This window comes from Crassostrea angulata, chromosome 7, assembly GCF_025612915.1.
Source record: "Crassostrea angulata isolate pt1a10 chromosome 7, ASM2561291v2, whole genome shotgun sequence".
Taxonomy (NCBI): Eukaryota; Metazoa; Mollusca; class Bivalvia; order Ostreida; family Ostreidae; genus Magallana; species Magallana angulata.
Window position 1 is genome coordinate 1,066,187 of NC_069117.1, and position 27,902 is coordinate 1,094,088.

The following is a 27,902-nucleotide window of genomic DNA, read 5'->3' on the forward strand; positions in this document are numbered from 1 at the left end:
AACATTTACATATCATTTATTATGGCACAAAATCAATAAAATCCATAAAATTCTAAAACCATTGTTAACACATTAAACAACACAATTAATCGTTTTCGATGCAATATTCAACAAGCCCTTCAACTTGCTTTTCCACAGTAATTTGATTTGTTGCAAGTACCTTTTAATTACAGAAATTTCCTTGTAATAATTGGTTAGTTTGAATGATTTGATACAGTTTTCAAGAAAACTGTGCATTTTTAAAAGTCAGTATTTGTTGTAGACCAAATGTATATGTAAATAATCAGTGTATACATATATATTATATATACATGTACCAGTATAACAACAAGAATATAATCTCGTTGTATTCCAACAAAAAGCAGATTGATCAAAATATCATTAGTTTATATACGATTTTTTTTCAATCGTATTACGTCTGACAAATGTTTTATATAAATAATTTGATTATTGCAATCAAAACAAAAGAGCTAAATAAATATCTCTATCTATGGCGATTCCTCTCCTCCGGAAGTACGTATCCTTTACACACCAGGGGTCCGTTTTCATGGAGAAGAAGCGCCGGCCACACACACACCTCCACGATCTTCCCGCGGCGTCCATGGAAGGAGAATAAGGCCTTGTCCACCAGCTGTCCTTGTATGGGTGAGATGATTGTCATTGGTGGGTCCTGCATACACATGTACCAACAAAGCTCTACACACTTCCTCACGTACGTCAACAAACGGACGTCCGCGCGGGCAGTCTCGTCTGGTATCAGAAAGGGGAGCTTAGATGTAGTGAACAACTGAAATCATACGGTAAATTGTCAGAACTGGACATTTCTATAACTAGAATATGTCAAGGAAAACATATTTCCAATTTCATTTTAAATTATTTGTTCCATACCTTTGATTTGGTTTTAGTTGATGTGGATGCAGCTGCCTTTTGGAAGACTCGGGCATGTCTGTCAATTGTTGGGTAAATAACACTCTCTCTGTAGTCCTTGCCTTCTGAATGTTTATCTTCTTTTTCTGGTTCTTGTGCTGGATCTTTCTGAGAACTGTCAGATTTATCAGTATTTGTCTTTCCCTCTTCTGATACTTCTTGGCTCTTCTCACTTGGTGTTTGATTAAAAAATTCCTTGTCATAGACGAACACAAAGTTTAATATAATCAAAGTTTTCCACTCAAATGAATATTAATCTTATTCGTTTCCAAATTCAAGAAATATCAACAAATATAAACTTGAGCAATACAAAGTTCAAATCAAAGGCTGATACTATAAAATTCTAATTCTGATTGTAACACATAATTTGATTGGCTAGACAAGTTCTTGTATATCGTATACATGTAACATAATTTGCGTACGTCACGGTACGACACACATGCAAAACGTAGTATTTTGCTTGACGTTACCTTTAACTCTTTGCCCCTTTCAACCATTGTGACAATACATACACTTTACGTCAACCTTTGCTAAAAAAAAGTTATTAACTTAATAATGGGCCTTACTTTCTTAATATTTACATTCTACTGTGTTTTTCCATTAAATTCCGTGATGTTTAAATGCCTCTAAATGCAACACCTATTCACTGCGTATGAATTTACGAGTAATTTACATAAGTAGTTCTTAAACAGTTATTTCTATGTTATCGGTTAAAAAATGTATTTCATGAATGTTGTCAAAACACCATGTTTTATAATTATTCAACAAAAAAGTTGACTTTATTGTTAAAAGCAACATTCTGAGAGTTATTTATCATGGATTATATTTTCATGCTCGTCGATCTCATCTCAACAGTCTATGTGAAAACCAGTTTTAACTGGTTTTACAAAACAGCTGTTCTTGCTGTTACTTATTCACTCCCTTCGTGATCTGCACTAATACCGATTTATTTAAGTAAACAATTGATTTCTTCAGTAAGGGAATGTAAATATAAGCATTAGAGTAATCCGAGTATCGCACTACGTCATAATATGGATTTTACAATATTGGTTCGACTTTTACAATGCGTTTTTGATACCCGGTATTGATTTTGCTCTACATGGCTGTTGTAAACAATGGCAATAATAAGCAATTAGAACGGTAATATATGTATTCTATGAGATAGAGAAATGATTAATGTTGAGAAACTCGATTATGTTAAAGTAAAATGAAAAACGAAGTTTCTAATTAACGAGGATCTCAGGTATGCTTATATCTTCTTTGTTTCGATCCCCCCCCCCCGAATTTTTCTTTTTCTTTTACTAAAACCGGTTTAAATTTAGAGACAGAAGCTATTTCGAATTTAATCAATTGTCAATTAATTAATGTTTAAATGATATCTAACATTGTTGACAGATCTAGGCAGAAAACTGTAGCAAAATGTGATTTTTACGGATTTTTTCGTCAGGGTCTACTTGGTTTAGAGCTTATAGCGTGAAAAGTAATCCGTCAACATATAATTTATTTTACCAAATCTTTTTTTCTAAGATGTCAATCTATAGAATAAACACCATGAATTTAAGTTTGAATCCATAAAATAGCAAAAAAATTACCAAACGCGATACTAGCATTGCATTTTTTGTATTCTATTTTGATACATCAGGTCCATAAAGCGTACTTACTTACAAAAATTTGCGCAAAATTATTGATGAGATATGGCTTAAATAAATATTTATACTCTATTTTGTATGTTTAGTTCTAATTTTCCCAAAATTGGTAGTTATTTTTAGGAAAAACGGACGTCTGGCAAATTTCATAATTGTCAATATATTTTTCGCAAGGGGGTACACCCGTCTGAGAGGTGATAACAAACAAACAAGCATGTAAACATGCATATTTTTTTGGTATATGTATTGCTAGAAGGTATATTTATCATTTAAAGCTAAGCTTTTAATGATTGAGCCCATTTAGTGCCGAGTATAGGACTACCTTAAATGATGTATTTTGACGTCGTCGTGTCAAAAACTGCCGTCAGGTGAGCAAACAAATTATCATAACGCGCTAACGCGCGTTATTCAATTTGTCTGCTCACCTGACGGCAGTTATTGACACGACGACGTCAAAAATAAATCATTCAATGCTATATTGTAGTCTTAGAAAATTAAATCATAAGGAATAAATTTAATTTATACGTACACGTATGTTATATTATATAACATAACTTCACGGTTTATAAAGCGTAAACTGCCTCAAATTATGTTATATCATATAACATACGTAGAAAGTTTCATTCCTTAAATACAAGTGGGTATACAATACAGAATAAGAAATGAGTTCCTTGTTACCTCTCCTACTATATCTTTATAAGTCTGCTGACTATGATCTCTCTGCCCACTATTTCTTATCGCCTGATGTCCACTATTGTTTTCATCAAATGTATTATCCATTTGTGTTGCTGTGTCTTGTTTCTTTAATACCTACATCAAATTTATGTTTAAATTGAATTCTTTGAAATATCTGTATCAATTTTTTCCAGATTGTTTAAACTTAGTAAACTGTACATGTTGTTCTTTTAATCCTATAGCAACAGCAAGGATATCTTCAAAGTAAAGTTTCTGGCTTTTTGATTGGTCTTTGCAAAATTCAAAGATATTCTGAAAACAGAAAAAATTGACCATTAGATCGGCGCAGTATTGATAGTCTAGTTTATAACTTTTCTTTTAAATGTCCCTGATAATACCATCAACAGATCCTGTAGGATATACAGTGTGTCAGAGAAGATGTCGTCGTCCTCATCTTCTGTTTTGGGTTTAAAGACCTCGAGTGCCTCTGACCACTCGTCATCAAACAGCTGACTGTACATCTCCCCCAGTCTTGTGGGGCAGTAGATGTCACTCTGGTCTGCCATGTTGGGGATAAACTCCATCAGGTGTTGATTGGTATATTCGCTTAGTCTGAAGATAAGCGAATAATTCTTTATTTTTTTTATTTTATGTTCTATTTGTGCACATGCATATATCTTCTAAACAGTTTTTCGTAGGTCTAATCAAAGAAATTCCGGAATCAAATCGAAGTTAAAAATATATGAATGTTTAATACACAATTACTTAATTTCTCCTTTTACTTGATGCCCTCTATGTTAGGTTCTATAATCATTATATTAAGTTTAGTAAACATGTCTGTCTTATTCACGTAAACAGAACCTCAATCTTGTTGATAGGTATTCAATTTCTTGGTTTTTTTCTTTCAGCTTGTACTGCATTTTGTAGAAATCTAATCTTTTCACTGTGCACGTGATATGTTGATGTACATCTGGTTTCTATTAAACATTTAATGTTTTGAAATTATAATTAATATACAATCAAATATATGTGCTAAACTAATAATGAAAATGATCGTGTATATTTTAATTGTTTAAATAAATTGTTTCAGAAATGACACTACCTCGGTTTTCTTTATCTCGTTCAAACTTTTTTTCAAACTCAAAAAATGACAATAAAAACTGTCAACCATCTCAAAAATCCATAAAACGAAATACAAATTCAAAGCAGAGCAACACTGACCTCTAAAAAGATAGAGGTAGGATCAGGTGCCATTGAGGAGTAAGCATAATCTGCTGACCGGTCACACCCGCCGCGTGTTCTTTGTCGTAATGGGGAAAAAAACCGGAAAAGTCCGTACACAATTAGGTGAATTTTTATGGTCTAACAATCAGTATGAAAAACGTCAGTCAGCATGCGATCTAGTGGAAGGTTGTATTTGCTGACAAGGTCATTGTATCGACCATAGAACTTACGAAAAGATGACTTCAAACGAGACTGTTGATAGTCCTGTTTTATCAAATTGTTGGTCAGTAGCATGCCTCGCCTTAGAAACTGTTCATACGAAGAGCATGCTTATGTGTATCGAATTAACTGAGAGACAAAAACACAATATGCAGGTGATGAACAAGTGATGAATAACAAGTCGCGATCGTCTAAAGTATTTCCATTCAAATTGTGTTCAATTAAAAACTAATTGTGGTATAGTTGCTAATTATTATTTTGCAAGAGCTATTTCAACATGTTTTATATATTAGGTATTCATTTAAGAGTAAGTACATAAAAATCATGCAAGTTTGATTGTTACTTATTTTTAAAAGGTATGTCTTCATTAAATTCACAAGGTTCTTCTGAATTAATGCACTCAACGTGTTTTAACAAGGGAAAGACTTTTTCAAAGACACATTTAGGTCTATATTTATACATTTCGTTCTGTAGACGATGTGCTACCTACCGTTAGTTCTGGATCTGATGTTTTTGCCACTGTCGGCTTGCCACCTGAAGAGTGTTCGGTGTCACTATCAGAGTCCCAGATAATTTGTAATCGATGAAGCGTTGAAGACTGGTCCATTGTACCACCATCGGACGAACCGAAAGTAAAACCTATAGTTTTATTTTTCCCTGTGCATCGACAAAATCAGTAAAAAAAATCAGTAAAACCCACTTATTTCGACATCAGATCCACATCCTTAAATGAGATAAGTAAAACCCGCTTTCTTTAATCCTTCTGTTTAAATATGCCATCAATTTCTTAAACATCTACCCTGTCTTCCTATTACATGTATAACTACTGCTTTATCTCGACGTCCTATTTAACCTCGTAAAATAAACAGTAATGATACAGCGATAGTTATCTAGCTTACTTAAGTCTGAATCCATTTGAATTATCACTCATTCCTCGCTCCTGATCTACATGGTATGTCTTGGCAGTGTTATTGTCTCGCCAAAAAAGGGTAACACCCGTAACATTATCGATGTAACAATTTATACAATTTACTTTCCATAAAACGTGTTGGTAAGTATGATTATTTTATTGTTGAATACTGGTATCAGTGTTGTTTTGAGTTGTTTTTTAAATATATAGATCAGTTATCGCATTTCACATTTAGCGTACTTTACTCCTTCAATCATTTATAAGATACAATATTTTTTTACAGAAGAAACATTAAATCCCACTGTATACATATATAATTTAATTAAAGCAAATGTTCTGTATATTGTTTAAAACCCAACTAGATTATGCATAAGGTAGTCCTTAAAGATATTGGAGAGAGAGAGAGAGAGAGAGAGAGAGAGAGAGAGAGAGAGAGAGAGAGAGAGAGAGAGAGAGAGAGAGAGAGAGACTTTTAACAAAATACAAAACCACTTTCACGTGTCATTACTTTCGTGATTTTTCCCTTTTCGTCAAAAAAGTTTCGCATCCGTGTTATATGACGGAAAGGGTTTGAACCACTTAAATCAACATAATTTTAAATTATGTAATAAAATTACTTAAAAATCAGGAATCTAGCGGCACTTTTCAAGTTAAGCATTGATCAAACTATCGATACGTGTAAACTATTAAGTTCAATATGTACGGGGTAGAGTTGTTCCTGTTGGATTTGTATATCGTAAACAACAATGAAGGAAAGCCTGGCCGAGAAATAAAAGCAAATTTACATACCTTCTAGTGAATAATTGATAACATTTACATATTCGTTTAATTCTCAATGAATCACGCCAGAAGAATTTATTAGAATTCTTATATTACTTATATTTTGAATCTGTTCACAATTCTTTCACACGAATATCAGCTATCAGTCATGACGTCATCAATATGTAAGTCTAGGTAATACAATATAATTTGTGAAAAAATGTCTCCAGTATCTTAAATTTGTTTTTGGTCTACGCTTCGTTGCTTCAATATTTGAATATGAAAATAATAACGAAGTTTTGTGTTTAACGGAATACATATTTTTTCAGAACCATATGCCTCCTTAACAGCCTGTGCAATTAAACCACCCTAAACATTCAACTTTTGAACTATTCAACAGTGCAGATTCACCAACTTTGGCCTGTCATACTTTGACGGATGATTTGGGAGCCAACATTACCGATTTATACGTGTGACCTTGCCAACATCAATGTCTTATCTTAAACAAAATCTCTGAACTGTTTTTTAATACCCAAATCAGATAACGTGAACAAAAATCCATATTAAAGGTTGTTCTATTAAAAGAAATATCTCCACCAACAACAAACTACACACAATTTGTATCATACAACTGAAAATGTTTCTATAAATATAATTTTCTTTGACAAATAGATAAAAACATTAGTCATTTGTTTCTTGAATTTTATAAAGGGTATCAACACCATTTCCTGAAAATCATAAAAAAGGCATGAAAAAGAAGACAATGGCACGTTGGCAGAATGGATTAAAAGTGTTTGATGTTTGTTAAAATATCGCATTAAGCAATAAAAGTACAATATGAAACTATTTTTTTATTCCATATTAAATAATTTATAAGTGAAAAAAGAACTAAATAGATTGCACGATCGGTTTTACTGCTGACAAAGCAGGAAATAACATTGTCTTTGTTTGTAAGGCCCATTGTACATGTAAATTGTGTTATAGAAGAACTTGGATTTAAGGTAGTACAAAACAGATAAGCTAAATTTTTCCTATCATTCAATTTTTCGGTAATTTTTATATTCTTTTCTTTGGAATGAAATCTTTTAATATGTAAAATTCGAACAAAATCCGACCTCACAATTTTTGCCCACATCGTCCCAAACCTACCATTGGAATCTCCTTTCAGTGGGTGTAAGTGGAGTGTAAAATGAAATAGTCTTTGTTATAATTTTCTATGCCATTAAGTTATTTGTCAAGATATTACAAGTATCTGTGCTACTATCTAAACAGGAGACCTTCTTGTTACTTAAAAATACTGAAATAAATTCGAACTGGTAACTTAAGAATATTTCGCATGCAATATAATGTAAAACTAGTGCTTGTGATTACTCTTCTAAGAAGAAAATTTGCAGCATTTAACGGTATCTAAAAAGAAAATGAATCATTCAAATTGGAATAGAATTTAACAGTATGATTGGCATAACCCTGTAATTAAAATATATCAAAATAAAGAAAATTTAACCATTGGTTTTAGATTAAATAAGGTTTAAGTATGTTTGACGGAGATATAAATTGATTAAATCCTAGATGACGTCATCATATTTGACCTTTGACCTGTTGATATGACCTTGAAATTTGTTTGACATCAAGCTTAAACACTGGTTGTAGTTGTGTCCAAATTTCAGGTCTTTACTTTGAAAAGAACACAAATGCCGCATTTTTAAATGATATAAAGCTAAATTGCACAAAAATCATATGAACACCATCCAAATGTATGTTTCAAAATAATCGAAATACGTTGATTCTTAATTTATTTGGCCTTGAGTAATTGATGGGTATGATTTATATTTTTTTATTAAGATAATGGACTGAAATTAATTTTTACACCATATTAAGTCATTATTTTGTGTATTTCAGAAAATATTTCAAATAAATAATTTCAGGGGTGTTTCGTACTACCTTAATTCTGCATGTGGTAATCCAACTCATACTCAAAGCTCGCTTGCTACGGAGAAAATTCTTCAAAATCATATATCACTTCTGAACCAACAACCAAAACGAATTTGAATTATCCTATTTATACTGGATATCTACTTCAAAAACATTCTTACAAACATAGATATATAGCGGCTTCAAGTAAATGTTTTACTAAGCCTTTTTTTATTACTCCTTACTAAAAAAATTAACAGCAGTGAAACTTCAAGAGTACTGTGTAGTATATTCAAGACGCGGTATAAAACTTTAAAATTCAAAAGAGCGTTAGAAAAATTTACTAAAATCAAAAGCATAAAAGCTCACGTCTTTACTACTCCTAATGTAAACGTGTTATGTTGCTAAATTGATTTTGATAATTTGGTATAACAGTGAAAGCTCAGTTGCAATGAAAATTGTAAATCTTTGTTCCCCACATTTGAAAAAAAAATGATGCATCGAGTACTTAAAATTAATTCGTGGCAAACTAATCATTTTGTATAGAAATATAGGAAAGTCTTAAATATTTTTGTATAAATCATTTTGTTAAAAATATTTTGTCCATCATATTATTTGTTAAAAATCATTCGAAATGTGCACACGTACTCCAAAGTAGATATTAAGCTTGAGTTTCTACGTGGTTTTTAGAAGTGAGGTCTACCTACTATCTGTTTGGATTCCCATTCCAATTGCGCCCCATTCTTAACATACCGATTTTTGTTTTCATATGAAACATAATTTATTCGGAAACTGTATATGAAAAACAAATCACTCGATGTGGCCTTCAACTCAAAATTCAGGTATATCGACGACGTATTATCAATTAACAATTTTTTTTTTCACATTTACGTTGACTTGATATATCCCAGTGAAATGAAAAATACCATACACTCTGAGTAATCTGCTTCCTATTTGGACATTTTACAGGAAAGGGACATTGATGATAATCCTCGAATTTCCTTGCTTGTGTAACAACAAACCTTCATCGCCTGCATATTAAGTTTTTGTCTCTCAACTAATTCGATACGCAAGAACATGCTCTACGAATGAACAGTTTATAAGGCGAGGCACACTACTGACAAACAAGTTGATAAAACAGGACTCTCAACAGTTTCCGTTTTCCCGATTACGACAAAGAGCACACGGTGGGTTTGACCGCTCTGCAAAGAATCCTTACTGTTCAATGGCGCAAGATCTTACCTCTATTTTTTTTCTATTTCCATTTTCGCACTGCTTCTGTTACTGTAGGTATTTTCCTTTGAATTTTTTATTTTAAACACTTTTCGTTTTCACTACATGTCATTGTAAAAGGGTACCTATCTTATTGTTTGTCTATCACATCATAGAGTTATGGTCATTCTCCACCATCTGTTAAATTCATATGTACCAGTAACTTTATTTCGTCGAATTTGCGATAACACAGCAATCATTAAACGCATGTGGGGGGAGATTCTAATTGAACAAAATGAAACAATACGTAAGCGTTTTACTAAAGCATAGCTACAAAACAATTATTCTTTTATGCGATTTATAATTTTACAATTTTCAGTCTACAAAATATACAACACAAGATTTTTGATCACAAATAAAAATATTGAAGTCGGATCATTTAAAAGGTCAGAGTCAGGATAACATTACCGTTTGAAAACTCCTAAATTCGTACATACATTATTATATTATTATGTCACAGTTCTATATCTCTTGTTTAAAGTCGTACCTGTTTGGTGATTGTACGTATCCTGAAGTTTTGGAGGCGTCGCTCCCGTGGCTGACCATAGCGTTAAAATTGTGTTAAAGTGGTTGAGAGTGTAACGTAAGAATATTTTTCTTACGTTTCATCCTCAATCTTTATTGACGCTTTTGATTGACAAGTGCAATCGAACAAGATGAAAGAGAAAATGTCCAAAATGACTTCATTCAAACATTATCTTTTTTACTCGAAAAATAAAACACACAGGAACGAAAACAGATTTTTAACGACTATTTATAATGGAGAATGATAACATCATTTCTCCTTTCAGGAGTCACTCATAAAATCTACTTAAAAGGTACATAGGTTTTGGGAGGATATAGCCCTTGGCCACCACAGGCCCCCTCCTTGTGGAGCAGAAGCGCCGCCCATACACAAGTCTGCACCACTTTGCCCTTCCTTTCGTAATAAGAAAATAGGTTTTTGTCCACGGTGTCGCCTTCTTTAGGAGCCACTAGTTCCATCGGCGGATCCCACACATTCATGAACCAGCAAAGCTCCACACATTTTCGTACGTAACTAATGACCCTCTGATCCCGTAGAACCTTATCGTCTTGTAACGCTTGGGGAAGCATTTCTTTGAGAAATATCTTTGAAGATATAAGTATCTTTACATCAAAATATAATTATTTATTACTTCGGTAATGGATACTTACAATATCTCTAACAAACAAACCACAGGGAATTGTTTAAGTTGTTAGCATATTGACAGAATAAAATGTAACAAAAAATTAATACCAATATATTTAAAACTAGGTAAAATGTTTTATAACAATAATATATATTTGTATGATAGTTAACTATATCTTTATTATCATATCTTCCTGACACTGATATCTAATTGTTTTTATATTATTATATCTACATGAGCCTGATATTTGCCAGTCTCTTCAGATCCTGCCTTTCTGAGTTCTTTTGAATGTCTATATACTGTCTGGTCCAGTGCATTCTGGGAACATTCATCAAATATATTATTTTTTCAGCAGAAAATTAGCGATATTATTTTTAAGTTAAAAGGAAACATCTTGGGGTTATCTCATTTACAAAAGTCAAAGTCTGAAGTCCCTACCTGTGGTGTGTCCGCTGTGTTCTGTTTCAGGGCCTCTTTGATCTTGTTCTCCAGGTCCTGTAGTTGTTCACAGGACTTTTCTCTACAGAAGCTGAGGGCTTCCTATAAACATATTTTAATTAGGTCCTTTTTCAACATCATGAATTCATCTTTATCAACTATTTTATGCAATATTAGTTTGATTTTAAACTTTATATGTATAAAAATGCGTCCAACTTTATTATTTCATACATAAATGTTCTTTTTAAAACTACTGTGGGTTCAAATATATATGTGGGCATCATTTAATTTCATTTAATAGTTTTTATTTTTTTTATTTTTGCCGTCAATTTTTATTTATTGTAAGGATAGTTTAAAATTGTGTATTATGCTCCTAGAAGTTAAAAGGGTTCGATGGTCGTGGCCATTTTTAGACAGTATTGATCTTCTACGAAAGAAGAGCTCTATATAAAGATAAAGGAAAATACAGAAATTTAAAAGGTAAAATATATAGATGTTTTTTAACTAAATAATAGTTTATAGCTTAACATTTCATATCTTTAATATATTAGTTAGATATACTGTATATGTTGGCCACCGAACCTCCTTATCATATATTAAGTATTTTAATGAAAATTCAGTTACAAGGATTAACTCAATAAAAGAATTCTCCCAAGTTAATAATCAACAGTAAAAAATGAAACCTTATTATTTTGACAAAAGAAAAAAAATATATGAAGGATATTTAGAACGGCTGTATTTTGCGCAAATCTGATTTTTGAAAGCTTATTCTTGCCGTGAAAAGGGTCCGTAGTATGGACATAATATTTGGGTTGCAATAGTCGTTATCGTCACCCTCTTTAGCCATGGTCGAATCTATAAAAGCCTCGAATGCCTCTGACCACTCGTCATCGAACAGCTGACTGTACATCTCCCCCAGTCTTGTGGGGCGGTGGGTGTCACTCAGGTCCGCGATGTTCGGGTATTCAAATATCCGCTGTTGGCTGGCAAGTTTGCTCAACCTTAAATAAAATTGTGTTTGAATTTCTAATCCTTCAATTGTTGGTTTTATATTTGCTTAGTCTGGATTATATTAACATACAGTATTGAGCTTGTAATGTATAGTCTTTTGTAGTATCAAATCTAATTTATGTGCATAAATCATCGAAATGTAATGTTTATTGACTTATAATTAAATGTCGATTATATGCAAGCCTTTTATCAACATTTCAGGAACGTTCTTTTATTCTTTAATGTCAGGTTTACAAAAATTAAATATAAAACTTTAAGAGCTCAAAATCATACAACCTTGTAGACAGTAGTTCAATCTTCTCTTCTTTCTCCCGCAACATCTTGTAATTCATATTGATGCGAATTAGTATGAAATATTTGTGTATGTTCGCTGTATTTACAGCCATTTTATACGCTCCTAGTCATAAATATGAAACATACATGGAACAGCCATGTTAAAATGTTATTTAGTTCGCTTCTGCGATCGACAAAAATACAGTGCCAAAATATGTTTATTAACGAATTGATATGATTAAATGGTTTTTCTTTTCATCAGTACATATCAAATTGGTATGTAAGCTTTCATTTCATTTAATCTTACAATGATAAATTTATTCAAAATGCGTAATGACGTTTATATTTGTGTTCATACATGGGCTATGTGTGTTTACAGGAAATTGAACGTCGCAGATTTCCAATGCAAAGAAGGGTAAACATACAATGAATGTAAATTTAACATTTTAAATCTATTGAAAAACTCTAAATTGATTTAAGCCTTTTTTGTCTGGATCTGAGACAGCATATGAGTACTAGTAAAACAATTCACCTGTTGATTACACGTACATGTATACCTGAGCTTTTTTTGCGAGTTCTAACTGTTTTTCCGCTAAAACAAGTCTTCCAAAGTCTCTCCATGCATCTGGGGGTTCTACTCCATACTCTTTCGGGTTGATGGAGAGCAGAAAATGAAACAATGTCTTATGTCTAAACTCAGATGGAACATCCTCTGGTCCCCAAATCGTAGCGTCAACCAGGCCAAAGATATCCTGGCCAAAAAAAACCCAACAACAACATTGTTTCCAAAATGCAGTAAAAAATCAAAGCTCAATTTTAAAAGCAAATTGAGACCTCATTCGTTGAAAAACGCTATTTGTTTTCTTGCATATAATGACCACTGCTATTTCAATTTTTATCTGATACAATGTTTTTAATATCTGATATTATTCGTTATTTATTTTGAATAATGAACCGCTTAAAGGGGCATGGTCACGATTTTGGTCAAATTTTATTTTTCGATTTCTATTGTTTACAATGCTTTAGTACGTCATTTCTAATAATCAAATTAAATTTGAGAGTGATTCGAAAAGTTGTAAGCAAGATAAAGGGCTCACAATTCTTTGTAATGTAAAAGAGGCCCGTGCCCTGTTTTTGTTTACATAGTCAATATGCCAGTAAAAACTCTTTTACCAGCTTATTTGTCTATCTTTTTTTATTTATTTTAGGCATGGATAAACAGTTCCTAACGTTTAACACATTCGTTTTAAGTTTAAAACTGAAATTTTTACTTCAACGTTCAAATGTACACAAACTCCTTGTTTACATAGCGAAGAATTTCAAGCTCTGTAACTCGCTTATAACTCAACAAATTGCACTCAAATTTCGGTTGCCTATTAAAAATGCCTTTCTGAAGCATTGTACATATTAAAATTGGAAAAATAATTTTTGACCAAAATCGTGACTATGCCCCTTTAATGACAGATAACATTTCAATAGGTGAACTTTTTCAATAAAGTTGTCAAGCTTAGAAAATAAACAACATATAATAAAAAACAAACAGCCTCTGGAAATGTTGATCTTAGGGAACTTTCACAAGTTAACAGGTGGCGGTAGTCGTTAAGTATACTGGGCCCCGGGGCACGGTCTGGTCCCCAGTCCTGATCCAGCAACTTCTCAATGTTGTTTTTGTACAACTTCGGCAGTGGTTTGTTTTTGGTTTTATAACCAGACTTGAAGTCCGATCTCTAAGAAAATTAACACGAATGCTGTAAATTTTATCGTCAAGGTTGCACAAATATTAACCTGGTATGAAATTAATTAATTTTCAGCAACAAAATTGACGCTTCAAACACAAGTAGTGTTTTGAATACTTCTTTCTGTGATGATTTTTGCTCTGACTGAGATACTGTTGCAAGCATGATGAATTCAGCCACAGCTTCCCTCCATCTCCTGTAGTCTGGAAAACTTTTGGATACATAATCTATAACGGCATACAACTACGGTGCTTGTTTCCTTTTCTTGTAAGTCACAGAGCTAAGCTCCTTTGGAGTAGTAGGGGTGTCCGTTTGTTGCTAATAAATACAAGATGCTCAGATAAAAGTGTCTTCAGAATGATTTTCTATTTACGGCAAGTAGTTAAATCTACCTAGTCATTTTTTAATCATTGTTCTCCCCATAATTACATATAACTTAATAACAAATTTCGTCTCTTTTCTGTAAACACATATTTGAGGTAGAGAAATATATATATATATATAGAAAAGTTAAATTATTAATTCCTTCTCCGTGCCATGAAGGCACATAAGGTCGAACATATGCTTAGCAAAGGAATTTGTTAATGTACTTGATTACTCTAACATTCATTTACAATACAAGTACTTGATATGTTTTGTAAAATTATATCTATCTACATAATGATTACTAGTAATTTACTTTCACTACTTTAGAAATGCCATGCCTATATAAGGACGGATCAGATACTGAAACATTAAAATATACTATAGCGGAAAAAAGAAACTGTGCATTATTTAATATATGAGAAAAAAACATATAAAAATTACAATGCACAAATTCTATTTTTTGTAATACTGTTAACACATGTATTCATAACAACATCTTATAACACATTAATGTCAACGTCAAATAACGTCAATTTCAGCACACTCGAAAGTCACTCTTATTTGAAATTGAATTAACAAAATTAATAACGCGTGTAATCACCATTTGTGTCCACGCATGTTTGACAGCAACGCCTCATTGATGCCACTTAAGTGTTCAGAGATGTTTGCGGGATGTTGTTCCAGATGTTGGTTAAAGTCTGGCCTAAATCAGCCATTGTCACTGGCTGATTTGGTAAACGGCGTAAACGTCTTTCCATTTCATCCCAGACGTATGGTGGCATATCTCCAGACGTGCTCGATCGGCGACAAATCGGGGGAAAAAGCTGGCCGAGGCAAGACATCGACATTCTGTTGAACAAACAAGTCCCTGACTACACGTGCAACGTGTGGCCTTGCGTTGTCTTGCTGCCGAGTGATGTGATTTTGATGTCTCTGTATGAAGGGTATCACATGACGCTGAATAATTTCATCTCGATAGCGTACGCTGGTGAGATTTCCATTGAAAATTTGTAGAGGGGTCCTTCCACGTGTTGATATTCCGACCCACACCATAACGCTACCTCCACCAAATTGTCGACATTCACAACACAAGTGTCCTGGTAACACCCTACAACGGCCGTCACTGCTATCCAACTGAAATCTGGATTCATCAGTGAACAGAGTATTGTCCCAGTCCTGTATTCTGAATCGCAGATGTCGTGTGCACCACGCTAGTCTGGCAATACGATGACGAAGAAGCAGTATTGGGCGCACCGCTGGACGTCTTGGTCTGATGTTTTGCTCGCGCAGAGGATAACGCACAGTTCTGGGACTAATTGGTCGAAGCCCTGGAATGCTACGGGCAGTTAAACTTGCTGTCTGGAAACGATTTCTCAGATGCACAAGTCTAATGTGGTTGTCCTGTTGACGTGACGTCACACGAGGTCGCCCAGTGGTTTTCGTTGAGTCGTGGCATGACATAGGGGTAAATTTTGTTGAAACTAAAGCTATTTCCTTAACAAAAAAGTTGTTTTTGTGACCGAGTAAATAATAAAGACACGGTTCTGTGTTCAGGATATTTTATATGTACAAAAAGGTGATTCTGTAAATAAATATAAACACATATAAATATATATACAATTTATACACAATAATTCGTTACGGTTTAAATAAAGCTTTAAACTTTATTATAATCTTAGTTTACTTTATGTAGATACTAAGAAAAATTATGTTATATAAATTAATACAATAAATACCTTGTGCGAGGTGAAACAAAATCAAAAGTAACCGGGATTTATAATAATAGAAATGATCTGATTCGATAATACTAGCCAATGGGAACAACAGCCAATAGAAAAGTAAAGAAAGTGTTCACCAACTCAATCCACCTGCGCACAAGAACAAGCGTAACTTGGTAAACAATTAGATATTGTAAATTTTAAATCTGCCCACATACTCCCCTGCTTTGAATTTTATCGTCTCGATAAAAATCAAAATTCAAACACACACTAATCAATATAATATTATATATAAATCAAATGTTCAATATACGTATCACATTCACAGTCTATGATTCTTAATCCCACATACTCTTCTGTTTATCGCGTAATCGCAAACTCCGACGAAGAGATAAGGATGGCTTAACGTCACGTGCATGGCAATTGTCACTGCTTATATATTTCGGCGGTACGCGTTTGATATCACGTCTATTAAGGGTACGCTGCTGTCCAGTGTCTGAAACAACTGTATACACACTGTCTTTGGCTGTTTGAACACGGTATCTTGTTGTACTCCAAAGGTCTTGAAGTTTGTGTCTTCCTGTAAAACCTCTGTTTCTTATGAAAACTTCGTCACCCACACCAATCGGATGATCCACCATTTTTGCGTCAAAGCGATCTTTCCTCTGTGATGCATTTTTTTCCAGGTTTCTTTTAGCATGCTGGAATAATTCACTAGCATTATTTCTGTGCTCTTGAATGAATTCATCGTAATTCACATCATTATCCGAGACAGAATCCGACACTGTTGACGACACAATAAAATCGACTGGAATTTTAGGTTTACGACCGAAAAATAGATAGAAAGGACTGTAACCAGTACTGGAATTTGGAGACACATTACGCAAAAGTAACATCAGATAAATGATCTGGCCAGAGTTTCTTCTTCTATGGTGGTAGAGTTCTGAGTAAATCGTGAAGTGTACGGTTAAAACGTTCTGTCTGTCCATTGCCTTCGGGATGGTAAGCTGTTGTTCTTGACTTTTGTATGTCGTAGATTTTGCAGAGTTGTTTAATAATATCCGACTCGAAGTTTCTTCCCTGATCGCTATGAATTCTATCCGGTACACCATAGTTGAATCAAACACAACGCAACGGTAGAAGCTTTCTGATCACGGGTGGCCACTGCTTGTGTGAATTTGGTAAAAACATCTGTCATCACAAGTACATTTTCCTTACCCTTAGATGGTTCCAATACTGTGAAATCAATGGCTAGAATTTGCAGAGGTCGGTTTGCTAGTAAGTGGTTCATAGCTGGTCTAATCTGTTGGTTTTCTGATTTGGCTACACAACAACGTTCACAGTTCTTGCAATATTCTTTGATCTTACTAAACATTCTAGGCCAATAACACCGGTCTTTAATAACACTGAATGATCTTTCGATTCCCTGGTGACCAAGGTTGTCATGACACTGTTTAAGAATTTCCAGTTTCAGTGAAGATGGTAGAACGTACTGTTTGGTTTCTCCATTAACAGGATCACACACAGTTCTGTAAAGTATTCCGTTATCCATACTTAAACGATTCCACTGCCTGAGAAGAATATTCACAGCTTTTTCACAGTTTTTCCTTTCTTCTTTCTTTGGATATACCCCCTGTTTCCAGAACTTTAAAAACTGATGAATGTCGTTGTCCTGAGACTGTAAGCGTTTCAGATCACTTTGACTGTATTGACGAAGAGAACATTGCATTTCAACACATATCACATCGGATGATTCTTGACACAATCTCTGTTGCACACACATAACATCTTTTGGAATTTCAGAAGACCAGAGATTTCCTAGACTGGTTGATGAGGTAAGTATTCCTTCTTCACTCACTGACTTACGTGAAAGAGCATCTGCATTCGAATTGTGTTTTCCACTGCGATATTTGATTTCAAAGTTGAAGAGAGCCAACTGTGACACCCAGCGTTGTTCGTATGCACTCAATTTAGAAGACTGTAGATACACAAGCGGATTATTGTCGGTATAAACGGTAAAAGAAGAGTTCACTAAATAATCCCGGAATTTGTCGGTAATACTCCAATACAATGCTAAAAGTTCCAGACGTCGCGAACTGTAATTCTGTACATTCCGTTCGTTGGGACGAAGTGATCTGCTGGCGTACGCAATAACACGTAATTGACCATCTTGGTGTTGCGAAAGTACCGCTCCGAGACCGTTGAGACTTGCATCGACTTCAAGCACAAAAGGTTTTGTGTAATCGGCATATCCTAGAATTGGTGCACTGGTAAGTAATTCTTTTAATAACACAAATGATTTTTCACATTCACTATTCCACTTTTCACAGAACAGCTTCTTAGATGCATTCGGAAACTTTCTGATTAAATTGTACAATGGCGCTGCAACTTTCGCAAAAGACTGAATAAAACGTCTATAATATGACGCCAATCCAAGAAATGAACGTAACTGTTTTGGTGTTGACGGTGTTGCCCAGTCACTCACAGCTTGCACTTTTAGAGGATCTGTGTTAATTCCATGCTTTGATACTATGTGCCCCAGGTATTTTACTTCCTCTTTGAAAAAATCACATTTAGATGGTTTTAATTTAAGTCCATGCTGACGAAGTTTCTGAAATACTACTTCCAATCTCTGAATTTGTTCTTCTACAGTCCGTGAAAACACAATAATATCATCTAAGAATACCAGGAGTATCTGGAAAACTTCCTCACGGAAACAGTGCTGCATAAGTCTCTGAAATGTGGCGGGAGCGTTACATAAACCGAACGGCATGGTGTTCAATTCGTATAGTCCAAATGGTGTAGTAAATGCTGTTTTGTGTTTGTCGTTCTCTTCTACTGCAACTTGGTTATATCCTGAAGTCAAATCCATGGTCGAGAAATAACGGGAACCACACAGTGTATCAAATGATTCTTCAACACGGGGGAGAGGATATGCATCTTTGATTGTCTTAGAGTTTAACTTCCGATAATCAACGCACAGACGTAATTCACCATTCTTCTTGCGAACGATAACAATTGGTGATGCATACGCACTGGTACTTTCTCTTATAATATTACTATGTATTAGCTCTCTAATATGTTGTTTAACTTCCTCAAATTGCGTCGGGGGAATGCGTCGGTACGGTAGATTGACCGATACTCCATCTGTCAGCGTTATTTTGTGTTTTACCGTATCTGTAAATTCTGTGTCTAAATCCGACTTTGAAAATACGTCATTATATCTGTGAAATAGTAATTCTATGCTTCGTTTCTCTTGGTCTGTCGCGTCAACTTTGTCCAAGTTTACAGGAATACGGAACTCTGGATCACATGAACGTTCGTTAGTAGATTCTGTCACATAACACTGCACAAATATTTCCTGTACTGTGCCACAATTGGAAAATTGCACAGGGTCACTAATTTCATTGATAACTTCTTCTCCTTTTGATAATATAGCAATGCGTGTTCGAGGTGAAATCCAGACATCAGAATCAGTTATGTTCGCTAGCCGCAAATAGAAATGGCCCTTGATCACTTGAACGAATGTCCGGACTATAACAATGCTGTCACTCAGGTGCTCGCTATGCGACAATGGTTCTGCTACGGAGTAATTTCCAGGTATCGGCGGCCCAGTAGCGTTGATCACGATCACAGATCTTGCGGGGATTCTAACGGGATGTCGCGCAGACACTTTAGCAAAACCATACATAGTCCTGTTCTCTTGATCACATACTCGGAATGCTGACTTAATTTTCGAATTGCAGGATATTTCAGACACTTTCTCGTGATAATAATTTCCATGTTTTTGAATAAAAATGTCTCTGCACTGTCCAATAATGTTCATTCCTAAAATGCCCGGGATATTGTGTTTACGTTTCCGAGTCTTTACATCTTCTGTATCTTTAATTATCAGGATACCGCGATCTTCTATAACGTTTCCCATACACTCAACATCAGCTTCTATGTATCCGATATAAGGGATTGAAATTCCGTTTGCTGCTTTTAAATTCAATTTCACATCATTCTTTATATTCTTACAGAGTGTTTCAATGTTGTTTCTATAAAAACTTTCCGTTATTGTAGTCACCATAGACCCAGTGTCTAATAAACAGTTAATTTCTACACCAAACATTTTAATTTTAACTGTAGGGCTTTGACCAATAATATGATTGACACAGGTGGAGTCCTCTTTATTTCCTACTGATGTCGGACTCTGCTCATCAGCAGGATCTATTTTCCCGATTGTTGGTAATTTGCCGAAGTGAGATTTCGTGGACAGTTTCTTTGGATATGATTTTCGCTTTTACATGTATAGCAACGGCGGCGGTTTAACTGTGGATATGGTAATCGGTATTGTTCTTTCGATTTGGATACAGTTTGCCGTTCAAGTAACTTTGTAAGATTGTCGATGTTTTGTTCCTGCCGTTGTATGACTTCTAAGTATTTGTCAATTCCGTGAGTAGTTTTCTCTGACTTCTGTGAAGATTCAGCGGCCTGTTTTTCTGTAGTATGTCTGTCTGTTGAGCACTTTGAGCGGTTCTTTTCTTCATCCTCTGAAAACAATATTGCTTCGTCCCGGAAGTCCAAAAAATGTATATCCGGCTGTTGACGAATAAGTCGTTTTAATTCTCTACGTAATGAGATATCATTCACATTTTGCGCAAATTGTTCACACAGGGTCAAATCAGGGTTTGGAATAATATCTGTTTTTCGTCGTAATTTTCTTGATGAGGTTCATCAGAGCGTAACTGTATTCTCGTAAAGACTCCCCTTCCATCTGTTTTCGCTCAAAGAAATTTCTCTGTAGGACTGTTATTCCTTCTTTGTCTCCAAACGTTTCACTTAAAATACGCAACACTTTTGTTGGATTGCTTCTTTCTTCATATGGCCGATATTTGATTTCTTCTTTTGCCAATCCAGTCAGATTTGAATATATGAATTCGGTACTTTCTTCTCTATTCATACGGTGACGTTTGATGACATGTTCAACTTCTTCTATCCAGTCGTCGACATGAATATCGTCTTTATCTTCATTTCCGCTGAATTTCTGCACATTACGGACTGGTTTTAGATAAGTAGTTTTGGATTTGTATTCTTCGTTGTTCTCATCTATGCGTTTATCGAGTTCTTTTTGTAGAGTTTTTATTTGTTGTCTTAATTTCTTTGTCGTCATGGTTCGGCGTTTAAAGGTATTTCTATCAAAAGAGGTAACGGTACGTTCCGGACTTTTCACAGGTGAGTTGTTTTCAGCGATGACTGCTCACTGGATTTTGTAGACATTCTTCCTCACACAAGAATCACCATTGACTGTAGATACCGGCGACGCCATTTGTGACCGAGTAAATAATAAAGACACGGTTCTGTGTTCAGGATATTTTATATGTACAAAAAGGTGATTCTGTAAATAAATATAAACACATATAAATATATATACAATTTATACACAATAATTCGTTACGGTTTAAATAAAGCTTTAAACTTTATTATAATCTTAGTTTACTTTATGTAGATACTAAGAAAAGTTATGTTATATAAATTAATACAATAAATACCTTGTGCGAGGTGTTGGTGTACAAAATCGCCGGACCCACAGTGAAACAAAATCAAAAGTAACCGGGATTTATAATAATAGAAATGATCTGATTCGATAATACTAGCCAATGGGAACAACGGCCAATAGAAAAGTAAAGAAAGTGTTCACCAACTCAATCCACCTGCGCACAAGAACAAGCGTAACTTGGTAAACAATTAGATATTGTAAATTTTAAATCTGCCCACATTAAAAACAAATCCTTAACAGTTCTTAATCCAAACAGTATTGGCCCGTAAAACTCGTGCGTACAAATTCTTCAATAAACAACATGTGCTCACTAACCTTGAAAAAGTCCTTGCACCCGGACGGTTACCATCCGATATTGTCAAAAACATTATCATCATCGATTGTTTAAATTTTTTAAATACAAATAATAGATATAGAAAAATAATTTTATAATGCACAGTTTCTTTTTTCCGCTAGTATATTTATTTAACAAACTTGATAATCAAAAAAAAAAATCAAAACAACGTTTATTTAATATAACATCGATTTGTAACCCTTAAATATGTTAAAATTTGAATATTGATTTAAACAAATTGAAATTGGAAAAAAAGAAGATAGGGGAATAAGATGGCGCTAATGCACATTCGGATAAGTAGTGAAATACAATTTTGAATTTATTTTTTCTCAATTAAATCAAATATATTATAATACAAGTTTGCAAAAGCACAATTTCTAACTATATTCAGTTTTTATATATTTAACAAAAGATAAGAAAAAAATATTGTCCAACATTTTGGTGGTTTCGAACCCATAACATAAAAATCCTAGTTATACCCCCGCAAACAAAGTTTGGGGTATATAGGAATCACCTTGTGCGTCCGTACGTCAGTCCGTCTCTGTGCAATCGTGTCCGGTCCATATCTTTCTTATGGAGAAACATTGGAAGTTCTTACTTCACACAAAGATTGCTTATGACCTAAGGGTGTGTCATGATCTTGACTCAAGGTCATTCGGAAAGGTCAAGGTCACTGGCAGAAAAATTGCAAAATTCGTGTCCGGTCCATATCTTTCTTATGGAGAAACATCGGAAGTTCTAACTTCACACTAAGATTGCTTATGACCTAAGGGTGTATCATGACCTTGACCCAAGGTCAATTAAGGAAGTTCAAGGTATTTGGATTTCGTTTGATTCTTATCATGGTTGTTAACCGAAGGATGCATATGTCCTCATACATTAACAGTTTACTTGAAATAAAATGGAATAAAAGGATAGAAATTGGTTTGTTTACTCCTTTTAGCATTAACAGTTTTCAAAAGTAGAGCAGTTGTTATTTATAGAAAATGGACAGTGAAATAGATTCATCCAATATTTTCTATAATAGCAAAAATACACACGTTATGATTTTTTTCTTAGCGGGGGGTATCAATTGTGAGCTTGCTAACAGTACCTCTAGTTATAAAAGTTTAGCTTATGTGAGGTACACTAACCACTAAGCCATCTCAGACAAAATATAGTGGGTTGTTTAAATATTATGTGTAACTTTGGCCACGAATTAAGGGAGTTGTATTATTTTTTCAAAACGTTCAATTGTTGGAATACAAAAAGATATTTTACATGTATAGTGGGTCATCTCTCCATGTTTTTTTGTTGATTGAAATCGGTTTATTTTCCAATAGACATTATTTAGACTATGAGAAAAATATGGACAGAACCAATCTATAAAATAAAATGCCTTGAAGGTCTAGAAAATGATAGTATTTGCTGGTTTTGATACGTACACGGCTGTTTGAGTCAACATACTCCAAGTATTGAACATATCTATAGGTTAAAAATAAATGATTTGTTAAATATATATTGTTAAATATATATAATTGGAAATATCAGATTTATTAATACATTAATTTTTCAGTAGCTTGTGCGATCGTGTTTGGGCATTTTACAAACCTTAACCACCTATCGTCTTTGAAAATGTTTCTTTGGCATATTCCCCATTTTTTTTAAAGGTAAAAATTTAAAATTCTTCAGCGGGATTCGAACTCTTGACTTACAGTTTCGTAGTTAACCCTATAGCCCCTGCGTTACAGTGTAAGTTAACAATTTCAGGAAAGAATCTGTTTTAAGTATTACACTAGGTTTACTGCTTATTTCGATTAATAGTACCTCACAACATGGAAGTGTCCCATACCTTTTAGGTGTTTGGATGACAAATTTTAGTGAATTTAGGGACCACAAAATATCTAATCAATTTTTTTTTAAATTAAAAAGTAGAAATTACTCTTTTTATCTCTAACTTTTCGTACAGTTATCGCTCTTTTCTCAAAGAAGACGCGCAAAGTAGACCGACGCCATTTTGAAAAATCGCGAATACTAGCGCGGTATGTAAGTATAATCTAACAAAAGAAGCAGCTAAATTAAATCTGTCCCAAGATTTTCTGCTTTATCATTAGTTATTAATTACTAACTTCATCTTCCCTAACCTACGATTTCTGATTTACAAGAGCGGTGCGGATCAGAAACCCTAGGCTAGCGAAGATGAAATACTTCAGGGTTTAAACATAATTTATTAAACAGAATGAAAATTTGTTTACATGTTTTTGTATTTGAATTTCCCAAACCTCTCTCTTTTGTTCCGCTAAAAAACGAGGCTTTAACTAAAAATCTATGGAGATTAGCATTGCAAATGATATAAAATAAGATCTGAATGATAACATTAAAAAATTGTGTGAGGTGTTCCAAGAACCTGCCGTAAGGAAAAAAAATTGAGATCAATCTCAATACGAAATCTGTCTTTCGTTTACGTAAAATTATCTGAGTAAAAAAGATATGAAATTTTAATGATTCATTGAATGATTTCAAGAGTATTTCCTTCAGCATACATATTCATTTTTAATAGAGTCCGTGAAAATGTGATGAAACAATAACTTGAGACAGACAATAGTCTGCTTTCCCCTCCAAATGGTTACACCGTAAAACATTTTATAAATTCATTTTGGAAATGTGATTTTTTTTAAAAACATTTTCTTTTAATTTTGTTTTCTTTCGCGTATTACATATACATCGAAATTTTAAACACTTGTTGTAATTTTGTATCTGCTGAACATGAATGGAGCTATATATTTTTCAACGCAAGTGTGTAAAGGGTACCTGACTATGGTATTAAATCTTGAATAGATAGTTTACACTGATCGAGTGTATTAAAATCATATCCTTATGTAAATACCCTATATCGTCTATCAACATTATGTTAATCTTTTAAAGAAAACGTTCTTTAGAAATCAATCCCGAGTTCGTTTAAATCCCCAGCGTACATACGGTTGTCCCGGTTGCAGTAAGGGTGGTCGTGTGTTGTTGAAAACCATACATAGGAACCATTTCATTAATAAATCGTCGAATAATAACAAAATGGAAGATGTGTCTGTTAGAGGAACGTTTTAAATTGTGTATACCTAGCCCTACAAGCACAGGCACTGTCGTCTGTGTGACGGCGTATGAACAGTTAGCGGCTCTGTTATCGATCAATTACCCGAATCTCGGAATATAAGGGACACAGCTTTGAAAGAAGTTAAAAAAGACTCATGTTTACAAATTGAAAATAAACTTTTCAATGGAAACAATCGGGATTAATTTTGAATCATCTTTACGCGTTATATGTATCAGTCGTAACAAGAACCCTTTCTATAACTTCTAAAAATGCACACCCTACGGCAAATCCGGCTGAAACTGTTTCTATATAACCTATCTTTAATAATCATAATAAAAACATCCAATTAAATAATTAGGGTGGAATCGAAATTGATTTTTAAACACGTTGCTTAAATAATGTGCATTAATTTTTTCCTCCTTTTCAAGTTATAGACAAAGTACATGTATAAACTGTATACATTCGAATCATCTAACTATCTCAACAGAGGAACCAGTCACTTATTTCCAACTGATTTAAAGGTAACTTTTGAAATACATCTTAAAACAAATAAACAAATTATTATCGGGGGGGGGGGGGGGGGGGGGATAAAAATACATGAAAATGTTGGCATTGCTTCAAAACCTATATCATTCCATTTAATTTCATAATAAATTGATAGTATCTTACACCTTTTCAAAGTATCTACGAGTACTTCAAATCCATATAATTTTTTTAAAATTTGCCAGTTTTCATATAAAACTGAACTTATCTAACGAAAGTGTTCGTCAAATTTACTAAAAGGGGGTCTTTTAAGACCGGATGGGGGCTTTAATCAAATAACATATATAACGACAACATTGAGCGACATGTTATCAGAAATGAACATTTCTAAAAGATTTTTCAGGATTAAAGGTGGCGTCTAAAAGATAAAAAATAATAAGAAAACCGATTTCCCCCCAGAATAACAGTATGTCTTAAGAAAAAACCCGAAGATCTTTAATACTAGTTCTTTCTTCTTCGAAGCATGCAACACACCTTACCTTAAGCTTACAATCTATTTCTTTCGCCTTCTTTAGGAGAGTTTTATATTCCTCAACAGCACCCTTTAGGTTTTCTTTCATCTGCAATTCATCTTTGTACTTTTGACAATTCCTCAAAAGATCCTCAATAGCAGGCAAATCTGGTGTCTGGTAACCATGGTTTTATTGAAGTTAGAATGCTATATTGTTCTGATTGGTACACAAAGAAATTTATGTCCGATAATTTTTGTTGAAAAAATACATTTCAAGTATTTTTAACTGAAAGACTTTCAATCATAAAAAATGTTCGGCTACTTTTAAAAATAAATTAAAGATAAAAGATAAAATTCCCTAATAGTACTTCCCCTTGTTTCAAATGATTATTTTAACTTAACATTTTAATTTGTATACTGCTATAGAATCAAAATTGAAAGATTTGAACTTTAAAATTAGATACTACGCACCCAGAGGATTTGAGAATTTGTTTATTTTCTTTTTCCCCTTTCTATTGTCAAATTTTGAATTAGGCTACCACCCTTTCTTTCCACTTTAAAACATGATGCTACGTGCCTGATTTATAAAATACGTGTTTTACTATACCAAAGACTTGTTTAAAGACACATTTGTATATAAAATTTCCATTTCAGTACGATGGACCACCTACCGTTTGCTCCTGACCTGATCTTGTTTCCTCTGTCTGTTTGCCTACTGAAGAATCCTCTGTATCACTATCTGAGTCCCAGAATATTGGTAGACGATGGCGCGTCGAAGATCGATCCATTTGTCTCTTATCGGACAAATCGAAAGTAAAACCAATATATTTTTTAATATGTTCGTAATCAGTTAAGGTAATCATTTAACATGTTTAAGGAACTAGAGTAAAACTCTTTGATTAAAATTAAAATAGAATGTATTTAAAACAGTTTTTCTTTGTGAATTTAATTTTTGTCATGAAATTTTACCTGTGTATCTGGTGAACACCCGGTGAACACTCTTTACCTGACACAAAAATATCCGACTGCTTTCTTAATGCAAGGAATATAAATTCCGTCATGGGTGAACAGACAGAGAACCTACTAATAAACCGTTATATTTAAAGATTCTGAAGTCCGGTAGGAAAACGAATTAGAACTCATAGACTGTGTATCAAAAGTTGCCTGAATTCTCTGCTCCGTTTTCAGCAAGACGGAAATTTGTGACGTGTATACCGGAGACGGATCAAGCCGAGAAAAATTCCTAACAGAGGGGATCTGCATTCAAAACGTTTCAATATCATTTTTGATACCAACCCCTACACCTCGGGAAATCATAGCACAACAGAAAAAACCCTGGTCTTCCCTTGTCTGTAGTTGGTTCAGCTGTTTCTAAATTATTCAAAGACTTGAAGTGAAACCCAAAAGTAAAGTAATTTATTAAAACATTCGCCATCAAATTACAAATAAGATGACGAGTGTATTAAACGGAAATCGTTTCCTCTATATTGAACCTTTAAAAGAAGGAAACTGTCTAAATGTACCTAAAGATATTCATTTAAATAGATACGAAGAAAGCTTTATGTAGTCATTAAATTATGTAACATACTGAACTATTTATATTAATCAAAACAATTCCCATTTAATATTTAAATCATAACCAAATTATGTGAACTGTAACCCCTCAAAGATTTTTGAAGAGAAATGAAAACACAACAACACACTCATTCTCACATGCGAGAAGCATTGT

General features: G+C 33.8%; 2 protein-coding genes across 4 annotated transcripts; both read right to left on the reverse strand.

Moving 5' to 3' along the window:
• On the reverse strand, nt 1-11,235 carry LOC128191669 (uncharacterized). 3 transcript variants are annotated; one of them, XM_052863853.1, is made up of 10 exons: nt 11,133-11,235; nt 10,929-11,012; nt 10,031-10,653; nt 9,630-9,765; nt 4,110-4,225; nt 3,647-3,860; nt 3,468-3,560; nt 3,252-3,383; nt 889-1,122; nt 1-787 (listed from the first exon to the last, which is right to left on the reverse strand). In XM_052863853.1, the coding sequence occupies exons 5-10, from the start codon at nt 4,166-4,168 to the stop codon at nt 485-487; spliced, it is 1,035 nt and encodes a 344-aa protein (XP_052719813.1). In that variant the 5' UTR covers nt 4,169-4,225; nt 9,630-9,765; nt 10,031-10,653; nt 10,929-11,012; nt 11,133-11,235; the 3' UTR covers nt 1-484. The 3 variants fall into 3 exon arrangements, with proteins under 3 accessions (XP_052719813.1, XP_052719814.1, XP_052719815.1); XM_052863854.1 differs by having other exon boundaries at nt 10,031-11,012; XM_052863855.1 differs by lacking the exons at nt 9,630-9,765; nt 10,031-10,653; nt 10,929-11,012; nt 11,133-11,235 and having other exon boundaries at nt 4,110-4,232.
• Nucleotides 10,351-27,198, reverse strand: LOC128155494 (uncharacterized). Its single transcript, XM_052817222.1, has 11 exons — nt 27,143-27,198; nt 26,845-26,967; nt 26,202-26,348; nt 14,270-14,470; nt 13,958-14,143; nt 12,974-13,168; nt 12,420-12,463; nt 11,908-12,133; nt 11,133-11,234; nt 10,929-11,012; nt 10,351-10,653 (listed from the first exon to the last, which is right to left on the reverse strand). The coding sequence occupies exons 4-11, from the start codon at nt 14,315-14,317 to the stop codon at nt 10,351-10,353; spliced, it is 1,188 nt and encodes a 395-aa protein (XP_052673182.1). The 5' UTR covers nt 14,318-14,470; nt 26,202-26,348; nt 26,845-26,967; nt 27,143-27,198.
• Between the last annotated feature and the right edge of the window lie 704 nt (nt 27,199-27,902).